The sequence below is a fragment of the Argopecten irradians genome, chromosome 6 (genome assembly GCF_041381155.1).
Source record: "Argopecten irradians isolate NY chromosome 6, Ai_NY, whole genome shotgun sequence".
NCBI lineage: Eukaryota > Metazoa > Mollusca > Bivalvia > Pectinida > Pectinidae > Argopecten > Argopecten irradians.
In genome coordinates this window covers 47,374,586-47,395,858 of record NC_091139.1, presented here as the reverse complement: position 1 = coordinate 47,395,858, position 21,273 = coordinate 47,374,586, and the positions used below count along the sequence as shown (strand labels likewise).

At 39.8% G+C, this 21,273-nt stretch overlaps 1 protein-coding gene across 2 annotated transcripts in view; it reads right to left on the bottom strand.

The window, feature by feature from the left end:
* LOC138326092 (tetraspanin-18B-like) overlaps window positions 1-21,273 on the bottom strand; it is a 70,305-nt gene that overhangs the window by 20,006 nt on the left and 29,026 nt on the right. The window contains exons 1-2 of one of the 2 annotated variants that reach the window (XM_069272233.1): window positions 19,472-20,293; window positions 10,131-10,307 (exon numbers count right to left, since the gene is read on the bottom strand). In XM_069272233.1, the coding sequence (XP_069128334.1) occupies window positions 10,131-10,307; window positions 19,472-19,531 (237 nt within the window). In that variant the 5' untranslated portion in view covers window positions 19,532-20,293. Of the gene's footprint in view, window positions 1-10,130; window positions 10,308-19,471; window positions 20,294-21,273 lie in introns of those variants that run through there. The other variant, XM_069272232.1, reaches the window with a different exon arrangement.

Sequence of the window (21,273 nt, the reverse complement as noted above, 5' to 3'; positions counted from 1 at the left end):
CAATTCTCTGTATCTAACGCTTGATCTCGACAAGTGACGAACATTTTGAAAAACTTGGCATCAATTCACGTAAAATTCCCAAAGCAAGCGTTCCAAGCATTGTCAAATGGTTGTCAGTTCTCCTTTACGCTTGATGCAGCCCTACTTCAATCTGCGCCTATCGACGGATTGCTACACACCCAGTCTAGGTAAGAATATCGATGGGGACGTCAGACCGTCACTTGTCCAAAACCCAGATAAAGACAATAAAAAGAAAATGTTCGACTCGACTCAGCGAGTACAATAAACTCTCTTACGTTCATAGATCGATAGAACAGGATTTCAGGACTTCTTCAATCAGACTTTCTGATGAAACTATATCCACAAGCAATGTTTCTGTGTCTTAAAGTCGTAACAATTTCCGATTTATTACAGTATTTTGGTTGATGACGGATGACTTTAGAAAGGCGGGGCTGGTGAACTATAAAGTGGACAAGGAACCGGGTGATGCCAATATCAGTTTATAAAGAGTTGTAAAAGGCAGCGTGAGTCGTGTTATCAACTCTCAACACCTATTAAAACTATATTCAGTTTTGCACTCATTCTGTCAATTTTGGTCATAAAATAAACCAATTACGAGACTACATGCATTTTATAATGCAAAGAAATGTCATGCAAGCACTGTAAGGTTACTGCTTCGCAAGGAGGTTTTAGAAAAAGAACGGTTAGTCCAATATCGCTAGTCCACATCCACGTTGTATATAAAGTACTTTTTATACTGTTTATAGATTCGCTAATTTCGTATGTAAATGCTATGTTATTAATCGTTATTTGTGTCGTTTAGGATACAATGTATAACGTATACGTGTATGCTTTAAATGATCTGATGAGGTTTGTACTATTTAAGGACTTACTTTATTATATTATTATGATATTTATATGATGCCATTAAGATGATGACCTTACACGCCCAGTACTTCTAGTAACATTGTCTGACTGTTCCCCCACTTTGTTCACACGCCCAGTACTTCTAGTAACATTGTCTGACTGTTCCCCCACTTTGTTCACACGCCCAGTACTTCTAGTAACATTGTCTGACTGATCCCCCACTTTGTTCACACGCCCAGTACTTCTAGTAACATTGTCTGACTGATCCCCCACTTTGTTCACACGCCCAGTACTTCTAGTAACATTGTCTGACTGTTCCCCCACTTTGTTCACACGCCCAGTACTTCTAGTAACATTGTTGACTGTTCCCCACTTTGTTCACACGCCCATTTCTAGTAACATTGCTGACTGTTCCCACATTTGTTCACACGCCCAGTACTTCTAGTAACATTGTCTGACTGTTCCCCCACTTTGTTCACACGCCCAGTACTTCTAGTAACATTGTCTGACTGTTCCCCCACTTTGTTCACACGCCCAGTACTTCTAGTAACATTGTCTGACTGTTCCCCCACTTTGTTCACACGCCCAGTACTTCTAGTAACATTGTCTGACTGTTCCCCCACTTTGTTCACACGCCCAGTACTTCTAGTAACATTGTCTGACTGATCCCCCACTTTGTTCACACGCCCAGTACTTCTAGTAACATTGTCTGACTGATCCCCCACTTTGTTCACACGCCCAGTACTTCTAGTAACATTGTCTGACTGTTCCCCCACTTTGTTCACACGCCCAGTAACATTCTAGTAACATTGTTCACCGTGTACTGACTGTTCCCCCACTTTGTTCACACGCCCAGTACTTCTAGTAACATTGTCTGACTGTTCCCCCACTTTGTTCACACGCCCAGTACTTCTAGTAACATTGTCTGACTGTTCCCCCACTTTGTTCACACGCCCAGTACTTCTAGTAACATTGTCTGACTGTTCCCCCACTTTGTTCACACGCCCAGTACTTCTAGTAACATTGTCTGACTGTTCCCCCACTTTGTTCACACGCCCAGTACTTCTAGTAACATTGTCTGACTGATCCCCCACTTTGTTCACACGCCCAGTACTTCTAGTAACATTGTCTGACTGTTCCCCCACTTTGTTCACACGCCCAGTACTTCTAGTAACATTGCCTGACTGTTCCCCCACTTTGTTCACACGCCCAGTACTTCTAGTAACATTGTCTGACTGTTCCCCCACTTTGTTCACACGCCCAGTACTTCTAGTAACATTGTCTGACTGATCCCCCACTTTGTTCACACGCCCAGTACTTCTAGTAACATTGCCTGACTGTTCCCCCACTTTGTTCACACGCCCAGTACTTCTAGTAACATTGTCTGACTGTTCCCCCACTTTGTTCACACGCCCAGTACTTCTAGTAACATTGTCTGACTGTTCCCCCACTTTGTTCACACGCCCAGTACTTCTAGTAACATTGTCTGACTGTTCCCCCACTTTGTTCACACGCCCAGTACTTCTAGTAACATTGTCTGACTGATCCCCCACTTTGTTCACACGCCCAGTACTTCTAGTAACATTGTCTGACTGATCCCCCACTTTGTTCACACGCCCAGTACTTCTAGTAACATTGTCTGACTGTTCCCCCACTTTGTTCACACGTAACATTGCCTGACTGTCCCCACTTTGTTCACACGCCCGTCTAGTAACATTGTCTGACTGTTCCCCCACTTTGTTCACACGCCCAGTACTTCTAGTAACATTGTCTGACTGATCCCCCACTTTGTTCACACGCCCAGTACTTCTAGTAACATTGTCTGACTGATCCCCCACTTTGTTCACACGCCAGTACTTCTAGTAACATTGTCTGACTGTTCCCCCACTTTGTTCACACGCCCAGTACTTCTAGTAACATTGTCTGACTGTTCCCCCACTTTGTTCACACGCCCAGTACTTCTAGTAACATTGTCTGACTGTTCCCCCACTTTGTTCACACGCCCAGTACTTCTAGTAACATTGCCTGACTGTTCCCCCACTTTGTTCACACGCCACGTGTTTCTAGTAACATTGTCTGACTGTTCCCCCACTTTGTTCACACGCCCAGTACTTCTAGTAACATTGTCTGACTGTTCCCCCACTTTGTTCACACGCCCAGTACTTCTAGTAACATTGTCTGACTGTTCCCCCACTTTGTTCACACGCCCAGTACTTCTAGTAACATTGTCTGACTGTTCCCCCCACTTTGTTCACACGCCCAGTACTTCTAGTAACATTGTCTGACTGTTCCCCCACTTTGTTCACACGCCCAGTACTTTCTAGTAACATTGTCTGACTGTTCCCCCACTTTGTTCACACGCCCAGTACTTCTAGTAACATTGTCTGACTGTTCCCCCACTTTGTTCACACGCCCAGTACTTCTAGTAACATTGTCTGACTGTTCCCCCACTTTGTTCACACGCCCAGTACTTCTAGTAACATTGTCTGACTGATCCCCCACTTTGTTCACACGCCCAGTACTTCTAGTAACATTGTCTGACTGATCCCCCACTTTGTTCACACGCCCAGTACTTCTAGTAACATTGTCTGACTGTTCCCCCACTTTGTTCACACGCCCAGTACTTCTAGTAACATTGTCTGACTGATCCCCCACTTTGTTCACACGCCCAGTACTTCTAGTAACATTGCCTGACTGATCCCCCACTTTGTTCACACGCCACGTGTTTCTAGTAACATTGTCTGACTGATCCCCCACTTTGTTCACACGCCCAGTACTTCTAGTAACATTGTCTGACTGTTCCCCCACTTTGTTCACACGCCCAGTACTTCTAGTAACATTGTCTGACTGTTCCCCCACTTTGTTCACACCCCCAGTACTTCTAGTAACATTGTCTGACTGTTCCCCCACTTTGTTCACACGCCCAGTACTTCTAGTAACATTGTCTGACTGTTCCCCCACTTTGTTCACACGCCCAGTACTTCTAGTAACATTGCCTGACTGTTCCCCCACTTTGTTCACACGCCAGTACTTCTAGTAACATTGTCTGACTGTTCCCCCACTTTGTTCACACGCCCAGTACTTCTAGTAACATTGTCTGACTGTTCCCCCACTTTGTTCACACGCCCAGTACTTCTAGTAACATTGTCTGACTGTTCCCCCACTTTGTTCACACGCCCAGTACTTCTAGTAACATTGTCTGACTGTTCCCCCACTTTGTTCACACGCCCAGTACTTCTAGTAACATTGCCTGACTGTTCCCCCACTTTGTTCACACGCCCAGTACTTCTAGTAACATTGTCTGACTGTTCCCCCACTTTGTTCACACGCCCAGTACTTCTAGTAACATTGTCTGACTGTTCCCCCACTTTGTTCACACGCCCAGTACTTCTAGTAACATTGTCTGACTGTTCCCCCACTTTGTTCACACGCCCAGTACTTCTAGTAACATTGTCTGACTGTTCCCCCACTTTGTTCACACGCCCAGTACTTCTAGTAACATTGTCTGACTGTTCCCCCACTTTGTTCACACGCCCAGTACTTCTAGTAACATTGTCTGACTGTTCCCCCACTTTGTTCACACGCCCAGTACTTCTAGTAACATTGTCTGACTGATCCCCCACTTTGTTCACACGCCCAGTACTTCTAGTAACATTGTCTGACTGTTCCCCCACTTTGTTCACACGCCCAGTACTTCTAGTAACATTGTCTGACTGTTCCCCCACTTTGTTCACACGCCCAGTACTTCTAGTAACATTGTCTGACTGTTCCCCCACTTTGTTCACACGCCCGTCTTCTAGTAACATTGCGCCACACGCCCAGTACTTCTAGTAACATTGTCTGACTGTTCCCCCACTTTGTTCACACGCCCAGTACTTCTAGTAACATTGTCTGACTGTTCCCCCACTTTGTTCACACGCCCAGTACTTCTAGTAACATTGTCTGACTGTTCCCCCACTTTGTTCACACGCCCAGTACTTCTAGTAACATTGTCTGACTGTTCCCCCACTTTGTTCACACGCCCAGTACTTCTAGTAACATTGCCTGACTGTTCCCCCACTTTGTTCACACGCCCAGTACTTCTAGTAACATTGTCTGACTGTTCCCCCACTTTGTTCACACCCCCAGTACTTCTAGTAACATTGCCTGACTGTTCCCCCACTTTGTTCACACGCCAGTACTTCTAGTAACATTGTCTGACTGATCCCCCACTTTGTTCACACGCCCAGTACTTCTAGTAACATTGTCTGACTGTTCCCCCACTTTGTTCACACGCCCAGTACTTCTAGTAACATTGCCTGACTGTTCCCCCCACTTTGTTCACACGCCCAGTACTTCTAGTAACATTGTCTGACTGTTCCCCCCACTTTGTTCACACGCCCCAGTACTTCTAGTAACATTGTCTGACTGTTCCCCCACTTTGTTCACACGCCCAGTACTTCTAGTAACATTGTCTGACTGTTCCCCCACTTTGTTCACACGCCAGTACTTCTAGTAACATTGTCTGACTGATCCCCCACTTTGTTCACACGCCCAGTACTTCTAGTAACATTGTCTGACTGTTCCCCCACTTTGTTCACACGCCCAGTATTTCTAGTAACATTGTCTGACTGATCCCCCACTTTGTTCACACGCCCAGTACTTCTAGTAACATTGTCTGACTGATCCCCCACTTTGTTCACACGCCCAGTACTTCTAGTAACATTGTCTGACTGTTCCCCCACTTTGTTCACACGCCCAGTACTTCTAGTAACATTGTCCTGACTGATCCCCCACTTTGTTCACACGCCCAGTACTTCTAGTAACATTGCCTGACTGTTCCCCCACTTTGTTCACACGCCCAGTACTTCTAGTAACATTGTCTGACTGTTCCCCCACTTTGTTCACACGCCCAGTACTTCTAGTAACATTGCCTGACTGTTCCCCCACTTTGTTCACACGCCCAGTACTTCTAGTAACATTGCCTGACTGTTCCCCCACTTTGTTCACACGCCCAGTACTTCTAGTAACATTGCCTGACTGTTCCCCCACTTTGTTCACACGCCCAGTACTTCTAGTAACATTGCCTGACTGTTCCCCCACTTTGTTCACACGCCCAGTACTTCTAGTAACATTGCCTGACTGTTCCCCCACTTTGTTCACACGCCCAGTACTTCTAGTAACATTGCCTGACTGTTCCCCCACTTTGTTCACACGCCCAGTACTTCTAGTAACATTGCCTGACTGTTCCCCCACTTTGTTCACACGCCCAGTACTTCTAGTAACATTGCCTGACTGTTCCCCCACTTTGTTCACACGCCCGTACTTTCTAGTAACATTGCCTGAATGTTCCCCCACTTTGTTCACGCCCCCCATTGTTCGTGTTTTCTAGTAACATTGCCTGACTGTTCCCCCACTTTGTTCACACGCCTCGTGTTTCTAGTAACATTGCCTGACTGTTCCCCCACTTTGTTTCCACGCCTCGTGTTTCTAGTAACATTGCCTGAATGTTCCCCCACTTTGTTTCCACACGCCTCGTATTTCTAGTAAATTTGCCTGAATGTTCCCCCCACTTTGTTCACACGCCTCGTGTTTCTAGTAACATTGCCTGACTGTTCCCCCCTTTTGTTTCACACACGCCACGTGTTTCTAGTAACATTGCCTGACTGTTCCCCCCACTTTGTTTCCACGCCTCGTGTTTCTAGTAACATTGCCTGACTGTTCCCCCACTTTGTTTCACACGCCTCGTGTTTCTAGTAACATTGCCTGACTGTTCCCCCACTTTGTTTCACACGCCTCGTGTTTCTAGTAACATTGCCTGAATGTTCCCCCACTTTGTTTCCACGCCTCGTGTTTCTAGTAACATTGCCTGAATGTTCCCCCACTTTGTTTCCACGCCCTCGTGTTTCTAGTAACATTGCCTGAATGTTCCCCCATTTTGTTTCCACGCCTCGTGTTTCTAGTAACATTGCCTGAATGTTCCCCCACTTTGTTTCCACGCCTCGTGTTTCTAGTAACATTGCCTGAATGTTCCCCCATTTGTTCCACGCCTTTTTCTAGTAACATTGTGAGTTCCCCCACGCCTCGTGTTTCTAGTAACATTGCCTGAATGTTCCCCCACTTTGTTCACACGCCACGTGTTTCTAGTAACATTGCCTGACTGTTCCCCCACTTTGTTCACACGCCACGTGTTTCTAGTAACATTGCCTGACTGTTCCCCCATTTTGTTTCCACGCCTCGTGTTTCTAGTAACATTGCCTGACTGTTCCCCCATTTTTGTTTCACACGCCTCGTGTTTCTAGTAACATTGCCTGAATGTTCCCCCCACTTTGTTTCACGCCTCGTGTTTCTAGTAACATTGCCTGAATGTTCCCCCACTTTGTTTCCACGCCTCGTGTTTCTAGTAACATTGCCTGAATGTTCCCCCACTTTGTTTCCACGCCTCGTGTTTCTAGTAACATTGCCTGAATGTTCCCCCACTTTGTTTACCACGCCTCGTGTTTCTAGTAACATTGCCTGAATGTTCCCCCCACTTTGTTTCCACGCCTCGTGTTTCTAGTAACATTGCCTGAATGTTCCCCCCAATTTGTTTCCACGCCTCGTGTTTCTAGTAACATTGCCTGAATGTTCCCCCCACTTTGTTTCCACGCCTCGTGTTTCTAGTAACATTGCCTGAATGTTCCCCCCACTTTGTTTCACACGCCTCGTGTTTCTAGTAACATTGCCTGAATGTTCCCCCCCTTTGTTTCACGCCTCGTGTTTCTAGTAACATTGCCTGACTGTTCCCCCACTTTGTTCACACGCCTCGTGTTTCTAGTAACATTGCCTGAATGTTCCCCCACTTTGTTTCCACGCCTCGTGTTTCTAGTAACATTGCCTGAATGTTCCCCCACTTTGTTCACACGCCTCGTGTTTCTAGTAACATTGCCTGACTGTTCCCCCACTTTGTTACCACGCCTCGTGTTTCTAGTAACATTGCCTGAATGTTCCCCCATTTTGTTTCCACGCCTCGTGTTTCTAGTAACATTGCCTGAATGTTCCCCCACTTTGTTTCCACGCCTCGTGTTTCTAGTAACATTGCCTGAATGTTCCCCCATTTTGTTTCCACGCCTCGTGTTTCTAGTAACATTGCCTGAATGTTCCCCCATCTTTGTTACTACGCCTCGTGTTTCTAGTAACATTGCCTGAATATTCCCCCACTTTTTACACGCCTCGTGTTTCTAGTAACATTGCCTGAATATTCCCCCACTTTGTTACTACGCCTCGTGTTTCTAGTAACATTGCCTGAATATTCCCCCACTTTGTTACTACGCCTCGTGTTTCTAGTAACATTGCCTGATTATTCCCCCACTTTGTTACTACGCCTCGTGTTTCTAGTAACATTGCCTGAATGTTCCCCCACTTTGTTTCTACACGCCTCGTGTTTCTAGTAACATTGCTGAGTAACATTGCCTGAATGTTCCCCCCACTTTTGTTTCCACGCCACGTGTTTCTAGTAACATTGCCTGAATATTCCCCCCACTTTGTTTCCACGCCACGTGTTTCTAGTAACATTGCCTGAATATTCCCCCACTTTGTTACTACGCCTCGTGTTTCTAGTAACATTGCCTGAATGTTCCCCCCACTTTGTTTCCACGCCTCGTGTTTCTAGTAACATTGCCTGAATGCCCCCCCCCCCCCCCCAAATTTGTTTCCACGCCTTGTGTTTCTAGTAACATTGCCTGACTGTTCCCCCACTTTGTTCACACGCCTTGTGTTTCTAGTAACATTGCCCGAGTGTTCCCCCACTTTGTTCACACGCCTTGTGTTTCTAGTAACATTGCCCGAGTGTTCCCCCACTTTGTTCACACGCCTTGTGTTTCTAGTAACATTGCCCGAGTGTTCCCCCACTTTGTTCACACGCCTTGCGTTTCTAGTAACATTGTCTGAATGTTCCCCCACTTTGTTTACACACACAATATCTCTACGGGTAACTCGACTACCTTACGTCTGATTTCGTGTTCCAAGTATGCAGCTCACTCATTATTATTTCATCGCTTTTCACACAAACGTTACTACAACTTTCTTATTTATTGTACATAGTACTTGATCAGCTTTGGAAGTCGCTAATATTTATTATTTTACTTGGATCTGGATCAAAAACCTTTTCCCGCCCGACCTATAGCTACAATGTAGCCACCTATAAATATTCGCGCTTGGCGCGCGGGTGTAACCGGAGATGAAAACGTTTAAAGATGGCCGTCAAATGTCTTTATGATTGAAAATCAATCAAAATAGCAGGAATATAATTTGAGATGCTTGTGTTGTTCACGTGAAATGTAATAACTCAATTGTATTTTGGTAATAGATGTCATGATGGAATACATGGCGAGGCCCTGTAGATATAGACAATGGACTATGTACCTTTAACACCGGCTGCATCGATCAAATACACACACGCCATTTGTAAATTTAGAGTAACCACATATATAGTTTTAATTTACTGATGTCATTTTTCTGACCTTTTCCGCTACTTCGACGTCTCAATATGTTTTATTATCGACATGATGCATGTTTCGCCGAGATCTTTATCGCGGACAGTTCTTGTACAAGAGATGGGGGGATATCACGTATCTTTACTACACGGAAAGAAGGAATGTTTATAACTACGCCTATCTCTCCATGATAATCAATGTTTGTACAATGTTGTATCTACTTTGTATACTATATATTGAATTTTGATAAATGAGCATTGTAAAAATTCTCTTGTTCAGCACATGATTGTGAATGTCCCTTGTTTTAGAAAGTTATTAAAATTATTAGTACAACTGTAATACTAGTACTCGAGTGTTTTATATTTTTTTTTAATTTCGGTTTCAGGACAATCTCACAGCAAACGACTAGATCGAACATGTGTTACTATAGTCCGCAAAACCTGCCTTAATTATTAGGTGGTTTTTTTCTGATACATAAATTATGCTATAATAGGCAAGTTAAGCGGACTAGGGTTATTCTTATACATTAGCTACTCCCACTAATTCTCAAATACTTCATTTTTTATTTTTACTTTCAAGAAATAAAACTTCGCGTATGCTTCTTTAGACTTTAGACCTATTAAATGACAAATATACAAGCTCTATAGAGAGCCAAAATAACCATTATAGCAGCTTGGCAAATAGTCAAAAAATCAAGACAGGTATTAATTCTGTCGAGGCGAAGGGCTAATCCTGATGTAAATAGGACACGACTAAAGATACTGCTAATTGATGGAATTTGAAGGTCGTGTACATGTAAATGTTACATACCAGTAGAAACACGTTATAACAGTGTAAAATCCCCGTGAGATAAGAGACACAGTTCCGTGTGGGCTCCCTTTTTAGGCGGATTTTCTGGTGCCTCTGTTGCTCCATGTAGCCTCGGTGAGTGTGGTTGTTATGGTAATTGTTGGAGTGTTTCCTAGACGACGTTCCTCGACTTAGGGGCTGAAACAAAATCAACACGGTTAGTATGGCATACTCGAAATTAAACTATCAACAAACAGTTTAAGTTGTCCTCGTCTTTAAAATCGAAAGTGAAGTAAGATCGTCACTTTGACGCTAGAACAATACATCCAGAGCAATTATTCACAAAGTAGTACGCCATTTCGATCACAAATAACCCACAACTGTCTAGGTAGGAAGGAAGGTTTTGAACATGTCGATAGGATTCATACAAAATTCTTGTTTTGAATGTTCCAGAAGGGTAAATAGTCAGATAAAAATGTCAGAGACATCCAGTTTACAAAAATCGAGACGCAAATATACTAATCATCATATTACCATTGATCATACGAGTATTAAGTGTTCAACCGTAATTATGGAACCGATAAACACAGGATAAAACCAGTTTTCTGTGATCTAATAATAATCTAAACCCATCACCTGTCCAGGTAAACTACCTGTCCAGGTAAAGTACCTGTCCAGGTAAACTACAAAATAGTGTTGTCCCGTATTCAGTATTCATACAGGACCATTCATAGAAATACACATGGAATAAAAAGAGATGGATAAGAATGGTGAAAAATACCAATAGTTTACATCCCTTCCTTGGTACTGTAGATTTATCCTAATGACGTCACTGATAATACTATTCCATTACAGACAAACGTCCGGAATAGTGTGTAATCTCCAGTAAATTACATGTAGTATTCTAACACAGACAAAAGTCCGGAATAGTGTGTAATCTCCAGTAAAATACATGTACTATTCTAACACAGACAAAAGTCCGGAATAGTGTGTAATATCCAGTAAAATACATTTACTATTCTAACACAGACAAAAGTCCGGAATAGTGTGTAATATCCAGTAAAATACATGTACTATTCTAACACAGACAAAAGTCCGGAATAGTGTGTAATCTCCAGTAAAATACATGTACTATTCTAACACAGACAAAAGTCCGGAATAGTGTGTAATATCCAGTAAAATACATTTACTATTCTAACACAGACAAAAGTCCGGAATAGTGTGTAATATCCAGTAAAATACATGTACTATTCTAACACAGACAAAAGTCCGGAATAGTGTGTAATATCCAGTAAAATACATGTACTATTCTAACACAGACAAAAGTCCGGAATAGTGTGTAATCTCCAGTAAAATACATGTACTATTCTAACACAGACAAATGTCCGGAATAGTGTGTAATCTCCAGGTGTATACCACAGTCAAAGATATAATAGTCTGTCTCATCTCTACACACATCCGAACACTATACCACAGTCAAAGATATAATAGTCTGTCTCATCTCTACACACATCCGAACACTATACCACAGTCAAAGATATAATAGTCTGTCTCATCTCTACACACATCCGAACACTATACCACAGTCAAAGATATAATAGTCTGTCTCATCTCTACACACATCCGAACACTATACCACAGTCAAAGATATAATAGTCTGTCTCATCTCTACACACAATCCGAACACTATACCACAGTCAAAGATATAATAGTCTGTCTCATCTCTACACACATCCGAACACTATACCACAGTCAAAGATATAATAGTCTGTCTCATCTCTACACACATCCGAACACTATACCACAGTCAAAGATATAATAGTCTGTCTCATCTCACTTCTTCTTTTGAATCACAATAAAATTGTAAAATTACAACACTACGATATTACGTGAATAACGAATTTCCTGTTGGTAGTTGTTACTTATTTTGTTTTGAGATATCAACTCTTTACCAGTTCTTCTGCCAGAAACCTCCTCGACAATCTAATAAGGGCATAATAAATGGTGGTAATGTCGATCACAATGGTAAGAACTGACCAGTGGTCACTCAAATGTCGATCCCAAAGAAAAACATACTTGACACATGTGTATACTGTTAGCTGGAAAGTACGTACAATTCATTCTACAAACACAGTTTAACTACAGTAAAGCAGTACCGTGGAACTTTTAATATAAATAACCTTGTTGAAAAATTCAGAGCAATTAACGTTGTACAAATGGACGTGCAAATAATAAACGGTAACTATCATTTAACGTGTCAACAAACTACCATTGATATCTATGGTCTTTGTAAACATGTTTAGCAACAAAGATTTAAAAGAATGAACGAATAAATCTGATACACGAAAAGTGTTGAGGGTTCGCAAGGTGTCATCATATCAAGCTGTAAATAACCCCGTTAAGTACCCGTAATGGCCATAATTTCGATTATTTTAGAGATTCATGGTCGAACCTACCTAAATCGTGTCTTACATTCCATGCATTAAGCGATCAGACAGAACGGGGTTAATCAAAACGTATCTCCACTGGACAAGACGTAGACACGAAATGGCCATATGGATACAAGAACATCGTATCATCAATTGTCTTCAAGGAAGCATGTGACATAAAAACAAACAAAAAATTGGCCCACACAAACAGAATTACAAATCAAACGCACCGGAAGTGCTGCCAGGATGTCACCAAAGACGTAACAGTAGGTATCCTCAGTGTTGGCCATTGTTCCCGACATAAAAACAATGGCGTTTTTAAAGGAGCAGTCGTGGAAACTGATCCGAGGACAAATAAAATGAGTTACAAAAGGTCTACAGACGTCATTGTACTTCAGATATCGCATACCGCAATGCAGAACCGAGACAGAATTATCATTACGTTTACGAGATACAATTGTCGCGTAATTATGACTAAAAAGGACCAAATGTAGACTACAAAATGTTGGAAGGTTACGCTTCAGTATCAAAAGGCAATTACGTGTAAGACCTGGCGAACGATAATATGCCAATAATGGCCCCTAATTGCTCGCACCATGTATATCGTATGTGGTTATTTTGAGAGAGAAAAATAACAAAAAGGCTACTCAGGTTTAAAGGAGGTTGTCTTCAGCGGGGACGCCATTTAACACCATAATACAAAAAGTAAACAGTGACCTGTTCAAGTATTAGAAGAGTTGATCAGTTTTTGGTAATAACGTAGAAATGCCAGAGGCGGAAGTACTGTAGTTGTACGAAGCATATAACACCGAGCTCATGATCGGGTGTACTGGGCTATGTCGTAGACCTGATGTCAGATTATGGAGTTGCGCAATTTTATTAGTTTTAAATTTATTGTGTTATTTCTCTTCACAGTATACCGATAACTGTGTCATTTTTTAAATTTTGTTAGCGATCGGACACTTAACAATTCTGATATATATCTCCTTTGGTATTCCACAAAATCGTCATATGGTACTTGTCACGAGAGAAACATTTATCTTGCTCCTGTCTATAGTACCGTATCAGTTTTGTCTGAGTCTCTCCCTTGTCAATGCGTAGTGTATTAAATTTTGTCATTGTGTTATACTGGTCTTCAGTTTGTTACACTGGTCGTCAATTTGTTATAATGGTCATGAGTTTGTTATAATGGTCATTAATTTGTTATACTGGTCTCCAGTTTGTTATACTGGTCGTCAGTTTGTTATACTGGTCGTCAGTTTATTATACTGGTCGTCAGTTTGTTATATACTGGTCGTCAGTTTGTTATACTGTTCGTCAGTTTGTTATACTGGTCGTCAGTTTGTTATACTGGTCTTCAGTTTGTTATAATGGTCGTGAGTTTGTTATACTGGTCATCAGTTTGTTATACTGGTCTTCAGTTTGTTATACTGGTCGTCAGTTTGTTATATACTGGTCGTCAGTTTGTTATACTGGTCGTCAGTTTGTTATACTGGTCGTCAGTTTATTATACTGGTCGTCAGTTTATTATACTGGTCTTCAGTTTGTTCGTGAGTTTGTTATATACTGGTCGTCAGTTTGTTATACTGGTCGTCAGTTTGTTATATACTGGTCGTCAGTTTGTTATACTGGTCGTCAGTTTGTTATATACTGGTCGTCAGTTTGTTATATACTGGTCGTGAGTTTGTTATATACTGGTCGTGAGTTTGTTATACTGGTCGTCAGTTTATTATACTGGTCGTGAGTTTGTTATACTGGTCTTCAGTTTGTTATACTGGTCGTCAGTTTGTTATATACTGGTCGTGAGTTTGTTATACTGGTCGTGAGTTTGTTATACTGGTCGTCAGTTTGTTATACTGGTCGTCAGTTTGTTATACTGGTCGTCAGTTTGTTATATACTGGTCGTGAGTTTGTTATACTGGTCGTCAGTTTGTTATACTGGTCGTCAGTTTGTTATATACTGGTCGTGAGTTTGTTATACTGGTCGTGAGTTTGTTATACTGGTCGTCAGTTTGTTATATACTGGTCGTCAGTTTGTTATATACTGGTCGTCAGTTTGTTATATACTGGTCGTCAGTTTGTTATATACTGGTCGTCAGTTTGTTATACTGGTCGTCAGTTTGTTATATACTGGTCGTCAGTTTGTTATATACTGGTCGTGAATTTGTTATACTGGTCGTCAGTTTGTTATATACTGGTCGTCAGTTTGTTATACTGGTCGAGTTTGTTATATACTGGTCGTGAGTTTGTTATATACTGGTCGTCAGTTTGTTATATACTGGTCGTCAGTTTGTTATATATACTGGTCGTCAGTTTGTTATATACTGGTCGTCAGTTTGTTATACTGGTCGTCATTGTTATATACTGGTCGTTTTTTATATACTGGTCGTCAGTTTGTTATATACTGGTCGTGAGTTTGTTATATACTGGTCGTCAGTTTGTTATATACTGGTCGTCAGTTTGTTATATACTGGTCGTCAGTTTGTTATATACTGGTCGTCAGTTTGTTATATACTGGTCGTCAGTTTGTTATATACTGGTCGTCAGTTTGTTATATACTGGTCGTCAGTTTGTTATATACTGGTCGTCAGTTTGTTATATACTGGTCGTGAGTTTGTTATACTGGTCGTGAGTTTGTTATATACTGGTCGTGAGTTTGTTATATACTGGTCGTGAGTTTGTTATATACTGGTCGTCAGTTTGTTATATACTGGTCGTCAGTTTGTTATACTGGTCGTGAGTTTGTTATATACTGGTCGTGAGTTTGTTATATACTGGTCGTCAGTTTGTTATACTGGTCGTGAGTTTGTTATATACTGGTCGTCAGTTTGTTATATACTGGTCGTGAATTTGTTATATACTGGTCGTCAGTTTGTTATATACTGGTCGTCAGTTTGTTATATACTGGTCGTGAGTTTGTTATACTGGTCGTCAGTTTGTTATATACTGGTCGTCAGTTTGTTATATACTGGTCGTGAGTTTGTTATATACTGGTCGTCAGTTTGTTATATACTGGTCGTCAGTTTGTTATATACTGGTCGTGAGTTTGTTATATACTGGTCGTGAGTTTGTTATACTGGTCGTCAGTTTGTTATACTGGTCGTCAGTTTGTTATACTGGTGTAGTTTGTTATACTGGTCGTCAGTTTGTTATACTGGTCGTCAGTTGTATACTGTTCGTGAGTTTGTTATATACTGGTTGTCAGTTTGTTATACTGGTCGTGAGTTTGTTATGCTGGTCGTCAGTTTGTTATATACTGGTCGTCAGTTTTGTTATATACTGGTCGTAGTTTGTTATATACTGGTCGTCAGTTTGTTATATACTGGTCGTCAGTTTGTTATACTGGTCGTGAGTTTGTTATACTGGTCGTCAGTTTGTTATACTGGTCGTCAGTTTGTTATATACTGGTCGTCAGTTTGTTATATACTGGTCGTCAGTTTGTTATACTGGTCGTGAGTTTGTTAGTTATACTGGTCGTCAGTTTGTTATATACTGGTCGTGAGTTTGTTATATACTGGTCGTCAGTTTGTTATATACTGGTCGTCAGTTTGTTATATACTGGTCGTCAGTTTGTTATATACTGGTCGTGAGTTTGTTATACTGGTCGTGAGTTTGTTATACTGGTCGTCAGTTTGTTATATACTGGTCGTCAGTTTGTTATATACTGGTCGTCAGTTTGTTATATACTGGTCGTGAGTTTGTTATACTGGTCGTCAGTTTGTTATACTGGTCGTCAGTTTGTTATAATGGTCGTCAGTTTATTATACTGTTCGTCAGTTTGTAATTTTTGTTCTAATGTTCGCCGTTTTGTTATATAACGTTCGCCATTGTACTATACTGATGCTTGGGACTAAAGGAACACATCTTGTTCCTTCACTTATGATCTGGCGATGACGAGGTCAAAGTACAAGTCGTACACATTATCTCTCCTTTGATATTTAAACATCGACATTTAAACCCAACACAGGTCAAGAACAATTGAAATCCCTATTCGAGTGATACAGACTTTCGGAATAACGGTTTCCTTTTCAAGTGTAAAAGGTCGGTGACGGAACAATGATACAATGTCACCGCAACGAACTATAGAACAACATAATAGTTGTTTGATTTCAAAGTTTAAGAGTTGTACAAGAGTCCATATTATCTAACTATTGGTTCATGTATAGAGGAACTTTGACGTAAGCATCTAAGTTTATATACAACATCAGCAATGTATTTCGTTACTGCAATCGATGCAAGTGTCATAATTACGGGTACTATACTTCCAGTGACAATATAAATAGAACAAGATAATCCACATAATCATTAGCTATAAATAGAACACGACAATCCACATAATCATTAGCTATAAATAGAACAAGACAATCCACATAATCATTAGTTATAAATAGAACACGACAATCCACATAATCATTAGCTATAAATAGAAAAAGACAATCCACACAATCATTAGATATAAATAGAACACGACAACCACATGATCATAAGATATAAATAGAACACGACAATCCACATAATCATTAGCTATAAATAGAACAAGACAGTCCACACAATCATTAGATATAAATAGAACACGACAATCCACATAATCATTAGCTATAAATAGAACAAGACAAACTACATTATCAGTAGCTATAAGTAGAACATGACAATCCACATAATCATTAGCTATAAATAGAACAAGACAGTCCACACAATCATTAGATATAAATAGAACACGACAACCACATGATCATAAGATATAAATAGAACACGACAATCCACATAATCATTAGCTATAAATAGAACAAGACAGTCCACACAATCATTAGATATAAATAGAACACGACAATCCACATAATCATTAGCTATAAATAGAACAAGACAGTCCACACAATCATTAGATATAAATAGAACACGGCAATCCACATGATCATTAGCTATAAATAGAACAAGACAGTCCACACAATCATTAGATGCAAATAGAACACGGCAATCCACATGATCATAAGCTATAAATTGAACAAGACAATCCACATTATCATTAGCTATAAATAGAACAAGACAATCCACATTATCATTAGCTATAGATAGAACAAGACAATCCACATAATCATTAAATATAAATAGAACAAGACAATCCACATTATCATTAGCTATAAATAGAACAAGACAATCCACATTATCATTAGCTATAAATAGAACACGACAATCCACATAATCATTAGCTATAAATAGAACAAGACAGTCCACACAATCATTAGATATAAATAGAACACGGCAATCCACATTATCATTAGCTATAAATAGAACAAGACAATCCACATTATCATTAGCTATAGATAGAACAAGACAATCCACATAATCATTAAATATAAATAGAACAAGACAATTTACACAATCATTAGTTTTAAATAGAACAAGGCAATCCATACAATTTTTAAATATACAGTAAATCTTTAGATAAGAATCATTTTGTACATCAAGCGGCTGAGATCAGGGTAATCATGACAATCAACTTAAATCAGAAAAAATCATGGAAACTAATGTAACCACGATACTCCACACGACATTCCGTCGATAAGCGCCATTCTAATATATTGTTATCAATAGGATGGAAAATAAGAAATTATAAACATATTTGACATGCAGCAAAAACAACAAAAAACGAAGAAAAATGAGAAAACATCAGTGTTCAACATCATAGATCAGTCTGTTAAAAATGTCGACAATCCTTATAAATCAGACAAACTTTTCCTGGGCGTGACTAGTTATCTATGTGTGACGGGTAAGGACAACCAAAACGGGCTTTATTGGCTGAAACAACTTTAAACATCTTTGTCGGAGGCTCCAGTATTTTTATTTCGATGTTTTGTTTTTTAATTAAAGCCGTTTTAGGTGTCCTTCAATAAACGGCCTACCACACAAATTCATCATGGATGTGTAATACAGCTGGGTGTGAAAATGCAAGATGTGTAACCAGTTTTATTGCATATTTTTTGTACATATTTTTTTTTATAAATTTTCTTGATGTTTTCAAATTCATATCATCATGTACGGGGATTTTTCGTTAAACCATATCGATTAGAACAGTGGGTTTAAATTTAAAATAATTCAATTCAATGCGATCTCTGTAAATCCATCATCCCGAAACGTCCTTGTTATAAAGAAAGTCTAAATGCCACGTGCCAGTTATAAGGTCATGCTCATAAAATTCACTACAGACTCTTTACACATTAAAATTGAAAAAGTTGAAATCCAATTCTGAGTTCCAAATGGATAATATTGATTAGAAAACTACCCATCTGAAGATGAGAGAATTAAAATCCCCCCTTACATACCCAAAGTCTTTTTATTTCAGCAATGTAAAGAACGAATGAGAGAGAATACTTTCTTGAGACGAATATAATTTTACACCCTATGTCGGAAAGGTAGGGGTGTTACAAAATAAAGATAAAGTTTTACAAAATTAGACCAATCAGTAATCACCTGTCATAGATATCCGCATGTTGTTTATCCAATAAAAATTGCCGACGCAATCCTGTCCGGGTACTCAAAGTGGGTATCATTTGAAAAGTCACGGAAAACGACACAAAATAGTGTGTATTGTGTGTGACCAGTACTTACCTATATGTACATACATATAAAGATTTTACCAAAAGGCATTGAAGGGTATGTTGTGTAATAGATGGACACATTGCGTAATATAATACATTGACTCAGTATACCATTGCCAGATATATATGTTCCTATATCCATGCATGTTGAGGAAAGAAAATTGTAACAAGACAAATTCCATGGCGCATTATACTAAATATTTTCTCTAAAACACGGAGGAATGTTAATGATTACAAAACCAATCTGAACGTTGTACTAAGGACTCAGGTAGTATATACTATCTATAATATATAATTGGTATTGTAAAATTGTTATGTATAAGTATATACGGTTTACCTCTTTTTTCGAATCATCCGCTAGCCCGGGGAGTCGATATAGTCCTGATTTAGTAAACATGACGGTCCTTTTGTTTTAAGAAAAACTGTCAAAGCACTCAAAAATCACAAACATCCAATGGTGAGCAGACTAAACAATAAAATGTCATGTCATTATGAATGGACTAAGCTGTATTCTACAATCCATGCACTCCTTTCTTTAACTGTAGTATCCTTTTCCGGAATAGCCTGACGACTCACGCATTAGTTATTCTTGAGGCCGACTTATACAGGGAGTAAGTAATCCACTTCACAAACATATCTTGAGATATTTAATAATAACTTTTCCGTGTATCACATTTTCCTTATTTGGACATAAAATTTCGGTCAGCCACTTAAGTTCTGGAGTTCGTTGAGTTGGTGTTGACGATGCTGGCTTCGGAATTCAATTGTCTGTTAATACCACTTGTTCCTTATTTTGATGAAGCGAAAAGTTGTTCTCTTTTGCCGTACCGGTAAATACTGCCGCGAGATCCCACAGTCAGGTTGAGCTACACTCGTTCTTAGTATAGAATGATTGTCCGTTGTGAAGATGGGTACAAGCAAAGCTATTGGAAAAGATCGATAGCAAAAGCGGCCTCAATAGATTTCCCTTTTTAATACGTGTTCTCTCCTAATAAAGCCTTACTGTGGTAATGAATGCTAGTCTGTTATCGTTCATCAAATCGTATAGACAAGCATTACGTCAGAATGGCCGGAGGTGTTTACCTGGACCCTAGTTATACCAGGTGTGAGTAGGTAACATGTACATGTCCCGGGGGTAGTAGCCACGGCTGACCGTTTACAGGTAGATGTTCACAGGGACCCGTAAAGGTGAAGTACACACACCCATTATAGTGAATAGGACTATTCCGGGGTCCGGAATCCAGTTTACATTGTTGATAAGTATGTAGTACAAAGTAAGTTTGAAAATCATGTTTGATTGATAAATCCATTATTTGACAAGAGATAAACTTCCGTTCACAAATAAAAACAGCATATTCTTGTTTTCTTTTCAGATTTAGCCTTTCTTACCTTTGCAGAGAGTAGACTATAATGGACCATGGAGTTATGTCCCTTTATGTTATAACTATCCCCGAATATGACTGTACTTGTTATACATGGCACTAATCGAAAGTTAACGATAATGAGAGTATACACACGTAATTGTCTGACATTTTCTTTGCCACCTTTGTCTGTACCAAAAATATTACGAATGAACATAGGATTAACTTTAAAAAGTAAGCTATACACATGTAAATGTATACATATTTTACTTTATTCAATTTTCCTAGTGAAATGTCTCATACGTTTTTGTATACGAGATGTTAGAAATATGTAATCTGTATGTAGTGTTAGAGGGCAACATGGTGATGAGATGGTAAGAAATATGTAATGTTAGAGTGACGAGATGGTAAGAAATATGAAATGTTAGAGTGACGAGATGGTAAGAAATATGTAATGTTAGAGTGACGAGATGGTAAGATATATGTAATGTTAGAGTGACGAGATGGTAAGATATATGTAATGTTAGAGTGACGAGATGGTAAGATATATGTAATGTTAGAGTGACGAGATGGTAAGATATATGTAATGTTAGAGTGACGAGATGGTAAGATATATGTAATGTTAGAGTGACGAGATGGTAAGAAATGTTGATGTTGAGCGTCCTTGTTGATAGTAAATGTAAAACACTTTGTTTAATAGCCATTGATATTACTCCTTGGCCAAATAAACGATCCTATCCAATATGAAGAATACTATCCTCTTACTGTAAAAGCATGC